Source organism: Leopardus geoffroyi, chromosome A1 (genome assembly GCF_018350155.1).
Source record: "Leopardus geoffroyi isolate Oge1 chromosome A1, O.geoffroyi_Oge1_pat1.0, whole genome shotgun sequence".
Classification (NCBI taxonomy): domain Eukaryota; kingdom Metazoa; phylum Chordata; class Mammalia; order Carnivora; family Felidae; genus Leopardus; species Leopardus geoffroyi.
The window spans coordinates 88,490,266-88,501,925 of NC_059326.1; the positions used below are offsets into that span (position 1 = coordinate 88,490,266).

At 48.2% G+C, this 11,660-nt stretch overlaps 1 protein-coding gene across 1 annotated transcript; it reads right to left on the minus strand.

Annotated features, from left to right (window-relative positions):
* Nucleotides 1–2,978: 2,978 nt before the first annotated feature.
* On the minus strand, nucleotides 2,979–5,026 carry LOC123599200 (ral guanine nucleotide dissociation stimulator-like). The gene is made up of 3 exons (XM_045480522.1): nucleotides 4,856–5,026; nucleotides 3,728–3,921; nucleotides 2,979–3,472 (listed from the first exon to the last, which is right to left on the minus strand). Coding segments are annotated over exons 1-3 (573 nt in total). The 5' UTR covers nucleotides 4,858–5,026; the 3' UTR covers nucleotides 2,979–3,095.
* Between the last annotated feature and the right edge of the window lie 6,634 nt (nucleotides 5,027–11,660).

The following is an 11,660-nucleotide window of genomic DNA, read 5'->3' on the forward strand; positions in this document are numbered from 1 at the left end:
CACCTATTGAGGAGACTGCCTTTTCCTCATGTTATATTCTTGGTTCTTTTGTTGTAAATTAATTGGCTACTTATGCGTGGGTTTCTTTCTGGGCCTTCAGTTCTGTTCCAATGATCTGTGTGTCTGTTTTATCACCAATACCATAGTGCTTGGGTTATTGTAGCTTTGAGATCTAGTTTAATATCAGAAAGCATGATGCTTCCAGCTGTGTTCTTCCTTCTCAAAGTGACTTTGGCTATTCAGGGCCTTTTGTGGTTCTGTCCTCATTGAAGGATTATTCTATTTTTGGAGATGTGCTTAAACTTTGATAGGGATTGCACCTAGGGAATGTGTAGATGGCTTTAAGTAGTGTGGACATTTTGACCATCTTAATTCTTGGGATCCACTAGCATAGAATGTCTTTCCACTTATTTCCATCCTTCAACTTCTTTCTCCACTGATTTCTGGTTTTCAGTAAAGAGGTCTTTCATCTACTTGGTTAAATTCATTATTTTCTTTTTTAAGTTTTCTATGTTTATTTACTCTTGAGAGAGAGGTATACAGAGAGAGAGAGAGAGAGAGACAGAGACAGACAGAGAGAGAGAATGAGTGGGGAAGAGCTGAGAGAAAGAGAGACACAGAATCTGAAGCAGGCTCCAGACTCTGAGTTGTCAGCACAGAGCCCAATGCAGGACTCAAAATACAATTCATGAGATCACAACCTGAGCCAAAGTCAGATGCTTCACTGACTGTGCCACCCAGGTCCATAAATAAGGTTTGTTTGGATATACGTTTTGTTTAACCACAGAGAGCTGTGACATAGACATATACTTCCCAATACATTCCCACAACACACCCTGTGCATCTTGGGAGGTAGCCACCTTGTCTCTATTTTCTGTCCTGGAACCCAGTGCCTGACTCAAACGTTCAGTGAATTCATCTCAGAATACTGCAGTTGGGAAGAGACCTATATTTTTCATAGAGTTCCTGAAAGGCACCTCAAAATCACTTCATTTTACAGAGTTGCTTCTGATCTGCCTGGAATCCTCTGAGGATGTCTAGGTTGGAATGGCACTTTCTTCGCTGAGAGATCAGGGAGCCCTGCAGTATTCCTGTGTGTGTTGTGGTCACCAGAGGGTGCTGTGTGGCTGCTCATGACAAAGACACTGTTCCCCAAAGATGGGGCTGGCAGGTGCAGGGCTTCACTGCTGGAGGAGCCTGAAGCGTGGAGTGGCTTTACTCGGTATCAAACCGTTGACTGCAGGCTCCTTGAGCTCCTGGTGTGCTTTGTAAAGGACTCTCTTGCTTGTGGAGGTTCAAGTGGTTCTTGCTGTTGCCACTGAATCCTCAGGATGAACACATTCAGGTCATGGTCTTTAACTCATTGACCTGACCTGCACTTACAGGTACTTTCTTGAGAGTAAGGGACCCAGCCTGGGTGGAGGGCCAACAAGCAGACAGCAGTGGCCCAGGCTGCATCCTCCACTGGCCTGAAAGCAGGGACTGGCTGCTCTACTGAGAAGCAGAGCTATGGAGCAGGAGGTGCACAGGTGGCTGGGGTTTGTCATGGGATGGGGCCTGGACGAGTGTGTTCTCGGACATGGGGCAGGGATGCTGTGCAGGAGATCACAATGAGGGAATGTGGTTTCTTTCCTGCCCCATGGGTCACTCCTAGGTACCCTGATGGCCTCAGTGCTGGCTTGTCCTCCTAATTCTTCAGGTATCCAGTCAGTCCCGGGGGTCCCTGCTTTTCACATAAGGCCCCAACGTAATAAAGAGACTGTAGATATTGGAAACTGGAGGCAGCACCCACAAAATGCATATGAATTATGTTCCAAAAGTTGTGCTAGGTGTACAAGCCTAATAAAGAAAGAGAGATTTACAGTACACATGTACCGTTCTGTACAATGATGAGAGTCAAAGTATTGGAATTGGCCCAGTCATTCAGCTTCTGGAGACGCAGAGTAGATGATGATGTGTGGCCACTGAGAATGCAGAAGGGGACAGGACTGTGCCTGTCCACTGTGGGGACATCACGTACTACAAGATCATAATCCTGGATCCTTCCACGCCCAACCTGTCACACCACTCGTAGACACAAACACAGACACCTGCTGCACTCAAAGCAAAAGGACTGGGAAGATGACACCATGTCTTATGGGCGATTATTTCTTTGAAGAATATAAATTTTTCTCCGCATTTATTTGTATTTATTTATTTATTTTTTCATATTTATTTATTTGGAAAGAGCGAGAAGGAGAATCCTGACCAGGGCTTCAAGCTGTCATTGCGGAGCCTGACTTGGGACTTGATCTCAAGAACCATGAGATCATGACCTGAGCCAAATTCAACTCGGAAACTCAAACGATTGAGCCACCTTGGTGCCTGTCCTCATTATTTAAATCTTTAGTTTACTACATAAACATCCCCTGCAGAAAACCTTTAAGATCTTTGTACTTTATTGCCTAATAGATTATCATAAATGGAATATTGGATATTTCATTTAGGTATTTTTATAATATGCACATTAGACCAATATCAACATGGCCGGCCCAGGAAAATGAAACATTGTCAAGGTATCGCTCTGGTCCAGACATTTCTCCTCTGACTTCTGGTCTTGTGTCAAACCTCAAAGGGTCCCCATGCCAGATAATGAAGATATTTCAAGGAGGAGCTTGACATAATCTTTGTTCTGTGGGGAATATTCCTCTGTCATAAAAATCTTAGTTTCATTGAATATTTAAACAATTATTAATCACTCTCATGTTATGTAGCCAGACACAACAGGCAATGTTGTGTGTTTGCACACACCTGAAAATTTTGGAGGAGCTAAAGCAGCAGAAACCGATATCAGTGGTTGCAGAGACTGGGGTGAGGGAATGAGCCGTGGGTGATTAGTAGTACATGTGTCTCTGTGATGGAAATGTTCTAGGAGTACATAGTGGTCACGGGTGCAAAATCCTGTGAATGTACGTAATGGCACTTGAATTTGTAATTTGAAAGGACCAGAGTAACTTCTTTTGAAGTTAATTTATGTTTTATTTACAAAACAATACGTAAGGACAGTAAATATCTCTATACAAACCACAAAAATTACAAAGAACGCAATGACAGGATCAGGGCATCCTTTGGGGCTGCAGCCAACATGCGCCACTCCTCGGGAGCCGAGGCTGGTTGCTCAGCTGCAGCAGGTGGTTGCTCCAGCCCTTCCGTGACCCCGCCAGCTGGGGCTGGAGGCTGCTCAGGGTCTGGGTTGGGTCCACCAAAGGGGCAGGTGTCTCTTCCAGCTCCTGACAGTGAATCAGAGCTGGGACTACCACCTGCACTCTTGGTGACTCTGCAGGGAGGGTCACCAATTCTTCTAATTGCTGAGCTCCAGGATGAGTGGTGGCTGCAGGCAGCCTGGGCTGCGAAGCTGCAGTGGGCACCACAGAGATAGCGGGGGCTAGCTCCTGAGGGACGTCTGGATCTTGCTCTGGAGCTGGTGCCATAGCTTCAAGAATACAAAGTGTCATCACTGTGATTGCCATTCCATGGCCTTTCCTAGTAAAGGAAACCTCTCCCGCAGACATTGTCATCTGAGTCAAAGAACCCACCAAGAGGAAATCTCCCAGATGGCAGGCTAATGGAACAGTGATCTGAGACTACTCACAACTCCTAGCCCACCCGCAGTCTCAGGAAACGTGCTTTGTGTGGCATACCCTGTCCCATCCACATGCCCACATCTCCCACCCAGAGTCCTCCTCACCCAGAGATTCTGGCTCATTGGGCTCATGGTTTCTCCGTGATGAGTAGAGAAGGCGGTCACGGCGCTGCAGCTCGGAGCCTGGCATGTGGACCCCTATATATGCCCGCAGCATCTGCAGGCTGATGAAATCTGGGGGCTGGAAAAAGTCCTCAGGGTAGTGGTCCAGCCAGGTGCCCAGAATGGAGGAGATGGCCCTGGGGATACAAAAGTAGCCAGAACAATCAACATGGGGTGTTCCTCCTGCACTAATGTTTCAAGACAGGCCTGTGGGACCTAGCCTCTATGCCTCCTGCTCATGGACGTACAGAAGGTGGTTCTATACCGTGTCCACCTGTGATGTGGCAGTCCCACCTAAGAGAGTCCTGGTCACTGAAGAGGGACTGTGAAAATTCTATTTGACGGGAACCCCTTAACCAATGATGTGGTCGTCTCTGTCCTTCTTGGGAAGCCAGACATACTCCTTGGTGTGTCCTCCTGCCTACCTCTCACTAGAATTCAACTCCGTGCATGAGTGGAGGGGTGGTGTCAGGATGAGTCAGGGCCTTCACTGCATACACTAGTGCTCCATGAAAATCCGAACACATACAGGACAAAGGCACTCTGTCTCTTACCTGGGCTTGCTTGAACCCTCCTCACGTGATGACCTGTGCCTCTATGCTGCCTCATTCACTTAGTGCACATGTGGGTGTCCTCCCACTGACACTGGTCTCCCATAGTGTGGGTGATATGTGGTCCTTGAGCCCTCACTGTGTCTCCTGAACCCTTGCTAAGCACACACTGTCAAAGTTCCACAAGGTGGTGAGCATGATGCTCCCCAAAACCTTTATTCTGGGTCCCCTGATGGGGGTGGAGGCAAGCCTGTGAGTGGGAAGGGATGGGGTTGGACTCTCTAAAGGGCTGAATCTGTCCTCTGTTGCCCTCTGCTGTCTCATTGTGCCCACAGCTTATCCTCTAACCCACAGGACAAGACCCCTTTCCTTGCTTCCAGGGAGAAGCCCTCAGACCTTTGCCCTCTCACAGGACTCTCAGGTGTGTGGGATGCTGGGTCCTGAAGCCCCTCCCATGCACAATCTCAGCACTGCCCTCTTGGAGAATGAAGGCCCTCCAGCATGAGCTCAGCCTACTCACATTTTCTCCTGCTCCCGGGGTCCACCATCTTCCTCAGTCTCAAGAAGGAAGCAGCCATATCTGGAGGAGGCCAGAAGGGCATCATATCAGGTGTCCTGTGGATATTACCTCTTGTCATATCCAGAGTCACTGACTGCTGACTAGAATGGAGCTCTGGAGGGGCACCTGGGAGGCTCAGCCGGTTAAGCCTCCGACTTCGGCTCAGGTCATGATCTCGTGGTCCGTGAGTTCGAGCCCCGCGTCGGGCTCTGTGCTGACTGCTCAGAGCCTGGAGCCTGTTTCAGATTCTGTGTCTCCCTCTCTCTCTGACCCTCCCCAGTTCATGCTCTGTCTCTCTCTGTCTCAAAAATAAAAATAAAATGTTAAAAAAAAAAGTAAAAAAAAAAAAAGAAAAAGAATGGAGCTCTAGAGGGGAGGGTGCTGTCTGCTCTGTGCATTGGATCCCAGTCACCTCCTACAGAAGTGCCTGCACCTAGTGGGGCTTCCTGTGTGTTTGATGAACGATAGGGCCCCAATCAGCTCCATCACACATATTGGTGTGGGTCTGGGCCTCCTGCTCATCCTGGGCATCCTTGATTAGTTTGACCCAGGACTCAGACACACAGATAGACCCTCACATCTCCTTTTCAAACGGGAAAAGAGCCCAACTCAACACCTGGTGACAGTGAGGGATGAGGCAGAAACTTGATCATGGGGAAGAGGACAAAGATCACCCAACAGACACACAGCCCGTCCAGCAGACCTTTTCACAGGGCCCGGGTCACTTTCCAAGCAGTGCCCCCACTGAGTACCTGTAGTTATTCTGCTCTGATCAGAGGAACAAACTGAGACTCAGGGAGGTTTGGTGGCTTTCCTTAGACTCAAAGCTTTAAGGGGCTGAATCACACTAGGCTGTGAAGGGCAGGGTGCTCACCTCATAAGCAATAGTTACAGGACCTGTTGGGTGGTAGCAAAAGCTCTGCACATGCCCAAGAATGTGAAGAAGTAGGTGGGATCTCTCCACAGGAAGGCGGGCACCAGGTGCTCCACTCGCTGCTTCAGCAAGCCAGCATCGATGGTCCACTCCACACAGTTCTCATTCTCGTTCACGGGTGTGGCCTTTTTATCCTGAGGTAGAACAGAGGAGGGACACAAAGTCAGACACAGCACCATGTACATCAGGAGGGTTGGGGTCCAGAATGCAGACCAAACCCCCCAGCCCTCAGTGACTTGTCGAAAGAGTGAGACCTGGTGCCCACAGTAGGAAAAAGGATCTTGGCATTCACATGAGAATTTGAGGTGGGGAATGACTGAATACGTTAGGATCTGAGGTCAGATTGTTAGATGAGTATGGACAGCACCTCCCTGCATTAACAGCATTGTCTTTGTGATTTCTAACACCACAGTCCATTCTAGGGATCAGAAGACAGGGACATTACCTGGCAGAGGTTGGATCAGGATAATAGGACATGTAGGATGTTCAGTGCAGCACTGTGACATGGCAACAGAAGGGAATCATGTAACAGTCCCGCATTTGTGAAGGGCTGAATGGGTGAGGTAAGTGGTCTCATTTCCAGAATGTTGTCTAGGTAGTAAGGTCCTTGCTCCTGATCTGGAGGGCCCTAGGGACGTGTTGCTTGGCAACCAAAGTGCAGAGCAGTAGACATAATACAGTGAGTCCCATGTCCTTTGGGTAAAAATCTCCCTGCTCATCATGAACATGTGTCAGATGTGGGGAAGTTGTGGAAGGATGGTCAGGCGAACCGGGACACCTGGGAACAGTCGTTGAGGAAACATGTACGACAATGGCAATATATTCTAGACAGAATGGGACGTGAAATGGTTTCACAACTGTTTTCTGATATTCCTACAAATAAGTGGAGAGTGATGTTGCATCTGGCCATGGCAGGGGCTGGGCCACGAGGGCATGTTTGGGGAACACATGGGGTTCCAGGTTCATCTGGGATCAGGAGTCTATGAGAGATACCAGGGGAGTAACAGTGTGTTTTCTGTGCCCTGGGATTCTTCGCACTGCCTCTGGGCTGTGCGTGTTGTGTTTCCCTGGTACCTTCACTCACCCTGAGCCAGCGGGGCATCCTGCTGATGGCATAGGGCTTCCTCCCGTCCTTCAGGGAAGTAGAGCAGGGGCTCTCATCATTCACCTTCTCCCCCATCTCTGACGTGTGTCTCTGTAAGGTCAGTGCCCAGCACGCAGGCAGGAGTCCTCAAAGCCATGTCTGCTTGCTTTCACTTGTCCTCAGACCCGTGTGAATTCATTGCAGATATACACACCGCAGTGTGCACACACCTCCCTCAAGGAGGAGAAGCAATGTGGTTTGAGGGCCTTGGATTAAACCTGTTATAGGTTAAAGGCACCTCAGAGATCCCTTTTGCCTCCTTCCCAGCATGACATCTGCATGGCCATGATGGGTCCACCAGGCCGTCCACTGCCATCCAACCTCCTCCAGTCCAGGACAGGAGCACCTCACGTGTCCCCCTTTCCCTGAAACTGAAAACGGGGGATGGGGGTGCCCAAGGATGGCTCAGAGCTGTGACCTGACCTGACTTGGCCTGGCCTGCTCTAGGCTGCTCTGTATTACCTTATGTGACCTCCTGGAAAACATCCTGAGGCATCGCCAGCGTGGGTGAGGGACACCTCTCCAACATCCGAATAATCCTGTACACTGGGGTTTCTGGTATCCAGAGCCCTGGTAACTGGGAAAACAAGAGAAAATCCCAAACTCTCTGTGTCTGTAGACAAGTGAGACTGGTATGGGACCTTACTAGTGCATGGGTGCCGGGTTACGGGAGTTCCACGTTCTCCTGAGGCCTATTGTGAGCAAAGTGATGTCACTGCCTAGGATCCACCTCCTGAGTCCGCTCCTGGGATAACACCTATGCAAATAGTCCTCTATTTGCTGACTGCTCACCCCTTTCTCCATGAAATGTCACATCGGTCCACAGTTACACCAACGCACCCCTCTCCACAGCCCCCTGGGAAGGTCTGGGGGCAGCCAGGGTCCCAGTTTTGAGACGTATCTGGGTTGAGACACAACTCTTCATTCTTACCTCTTTCTGGCCCCAGATAAGTGATTGTGTCTTTCAGGGATGGTCCCTGTCTCCTCTGCTCAAGGGACATAATTATAGGGTGTACTTCCTCAGGATGTCCTCAGGCATACGTGGGATGATACCTGTGAAATTGGAGGAGTGGTGTCACATGTTGGATATTTATCCAACCACATTTACTTTGACTTCTCACCTCCTTTGGTTCTGCTGCTCCTCTGATCCCAAGTGTGCGTACATGTGCACATACATGTGTGCATGCAAGTGTGTGTGTGTACGTGTGTTTACCAGTGCTCATTTTCTGGAGTCCCAGAAGATAACATCCCCACCTAGGGAAGGATGGCCAAAAATTTCTTAAGCGCTTAGGTTCTCTAATTTCTAAAGCAATCCATACAGAAGGGATTGGAGTTGTGGCCTAGTAGGTCAGAACTCTCTTTTACGTAGACTTTGTCAGTAGTGTGCCACAAGCCATTCCCTCCCTTTCCACTGGGTACAATGGGGACAGGGTGGCACTCAGTGGGCTGCCCTAGCCTTGGGTCCTCCTCAGGGAAGAACATGCTGTAATGTCGTCTGTTACGCTCCTCTTCACCCTCACCCCCACACCACCCCCATGTCTGCACAGAGTTACAGTAACACAACCTTTTCCCGAGCCCCCTCAGAAAACCCGGGTCAAGTCAAGGACCCCATTTTGAGGACATGGAGTTGGTTTCATGCCTGGTTCTGACTTTTTACCAGTCTGTGATTCTGAGCAAGGCACTGACCCTGCCAGGGTCTTCACTTTCTCCTCCCCTCAGTGGCTCCCTGGGATCCCCACATCCTGTAAACACATCCTTGTGTAATTTCCTTCCTGGAGTGTGGTATGGACTTGGTGTTTGATTTCTGTTCCAAAGAAGATGGCATTGTGACCCCAAGCCAACCAGGTTTTATTGATAAAATATCCATGGCACAGCCACATGCTCACTGTCACTCTCTGTGTTGTCTTTCAGATCCTCACACTGGGGAACCACCCCCGTGCTGAGTAATGACACTGACAGGTACACAGAGCCTAGCCCTGAGAGACAACAACAGACAGGGAAGAACTAACGCATTCGATGTGGACTGAATCCTACCACCACCCTGAAGTGAGCTCAGGGGTTGAGTGAAGCAGGTTCTGTCTCAGTGATGACAACAGGCCCAACCTCCTGAGAGGCTCCCAGGAGCCCTCAGCAAAGCACTGCTGAATTCCTGGTCCCCCGGGTCTGTGAGATGTTAAGTTTATGGGGAAGCCACTAAGGGTGAGGGAATATTGTCACACAGCACTAGAGCAGAGTACTGAAAATGTCCTCCTGCCCCAGGCCCTGGATCTCCTTACCCTCCCTCTCTGCTGTCCTCCCCAGCTCTTTCCAGGCTCCCTGCTGTCCTTTCAAATGTCCACAGTGGCAACACCAACCTCTGCCTCCGAGTGTCTGCACCACTGTGCCTTCTGCCAGGGTACATATATTCGGATTTGTGCAGGGCTGACTCGTTCTTGCACTGTTGCAAGAAATATTAATGTTTCCTCAGCACCGCCTTGTCAGACCCTCACCTGGTGGAGCTCAGGACCCAGTTTAGCACCTCAATTTTTTTGTATGGAGTCATTGCTCATGTCATTCACATTTTTGTTTCATGTTCTTTCCATCTTCCCGTCTAGACCTTGAGCTCCTAGAGGGAAGACCTGGCTGCCTTACCATCACTGGCACTATCTGAATCCTCAGATGTTCTTTCCCAGTGGATGAATGAAGAGGTAAGGAGATCCATCCCACCATTTAGCAGCTCAGTCATTATAGCCTAATTTACCTGTGTCATTTTTCAAAACTTATTTTATTTTATATTTTTTAAGTCAACTATACTCCTAACTTGGGGTGTGAAATCACACTCCAAGGTCAAGCGTCTCACGCGCTACTGACTGAAAGAGCCAATTTTAATGGAACTAGACTGATTTCTAAGTTATCTTGCAGGTTAACATTTTGTAGGTATATTAGGTTATGCTGAATTACCAGAGAACGCCCCAAATTTCAATAGCATGTCCCCATAGATTTCCTCACATGACAGTACCAGGTGCGTGTTTAGATTGGAGACTGAACTTCTTCATGTGGTCATTCAGGAACCCAGCGTTCCTCCATTTTGTCCCTTCTCCCTCCTGAGGATATCAGGTACTTCCACAACCAACAGCACAAGGGGTGATAAAGGGGACAGAGAACAAAGAAATGCACATGGGAGCATGTTATCAGCCAGGTCTAGAGTGCCTAAAATATCCGTCTTTACACTCATTCCTTGTTTTAAAGGCAAGGGTTTTTAAGTAATGATCTGTGAGAAACGATGTCCCACAAAACATAGAAAATGCATCCCTAGATATGCACCACAAAATATGCAAAAGGTAATTCCTGAGCTGAAGGACAATTTTCTCCCTCCGGTACACATTTATGCAGGAAATAAGATTAAAAATCTATGTGTGTGTTTGTGTGTGATTTATACATATTAATGAATATGACGTTTTATGAATATATATGAATATTTTAAGAAGTGAATGATCACTGACTTTTAAATAGAAGAATTAGTAAAATAATAAGTTAAAAATAATTATCAGTGAGCTTACAGACATAGAGTATTAAGATATATGACAGTATCGGGGCTACCTGGGTGGCTCAGTGGGTTGAGCGTCCGACTTCAGCTCAGATCATGATCCCATGGTTCGTGGGTTCAAGCCCCGCATTGGGCTCTGTGCTGACAGCTCAGAGCCTGGAGCCTGTTTCCGATTCTGAGTCTCCCTCTCTCTCTGCCCCTCCCCCACTCATGCTTTGTCTCCCTCTGTCTCAAAAATAAATAAACATAAAAAAAATTAAAGAAATTACATTAAGAAATATGACAGTATGAATTAAATGATTGGTGGTTGAGAAATCAATTAAGTGCCTCTTAAGATTGTTTTCAAGTACGAAAACTCTTATAAACCACATGACTGTAAGTATAGTGTAAATATTGAAACTCCAGCCCAGTTAGGCAGCTAAATTGAAAGAATTACATATATCTATGTTCACTTACACTTAAGCACCCCACTCTTTGTTTCTGCTGAGGTCATGATCTCTCGGTAGTGAGAATGCTGAGAGACAGAGGAAGTTCGAAGGAGCCCCCTTGTCTCTTGGTGCGGGTGACATGGAGGGGGCTATTGTGGGACCCCATGTTTTCCTAGGTGTCCCCAGTCTAGGAATATTACAACCCTCCCTAATTCCCCTGCACAAACCAGACTAGGTGAGGAAGTTCTGGCTGCTGCAACTTCCTGTGAGATTTGGCCCAAGATCTCTACATATTTGTCCTAAGATCTCATGAGATTTGCCCCTAGATCTCATGACATCTTTCAACAGGACAGAGCTGGCCATTTGCTTTGAGATTAGAAGAAACACAGACTGCCCTGAAGGTTCCACAGCCCGGGAGAATCAATGAGGGCTTATTGTGTGTTCAGAGGAGCCAGGTCCTGTGCACTTTCCTTTCCCCCACACCTCCTCACCTCCTGTTTCAATCCCCTCTAGCTTCACAGAAATAAAGGGCCACCAGGCCAAGTCTTCCATATTTTAGTGGTGGTTGTTACCCCCGCTGCTCTTACAATGCTGGATGAGTTGGAAAGTATGAGCCAGGGACCTCATATCCTTTTGGTGGTGGCCTTGGGTTGTTTGTGGGACCCTGGGTGTTGGTAGCAGTCCACAAACCAGGAGCGTCCTAACTTGCCTATTTGCACTGCACAAAGGTGACT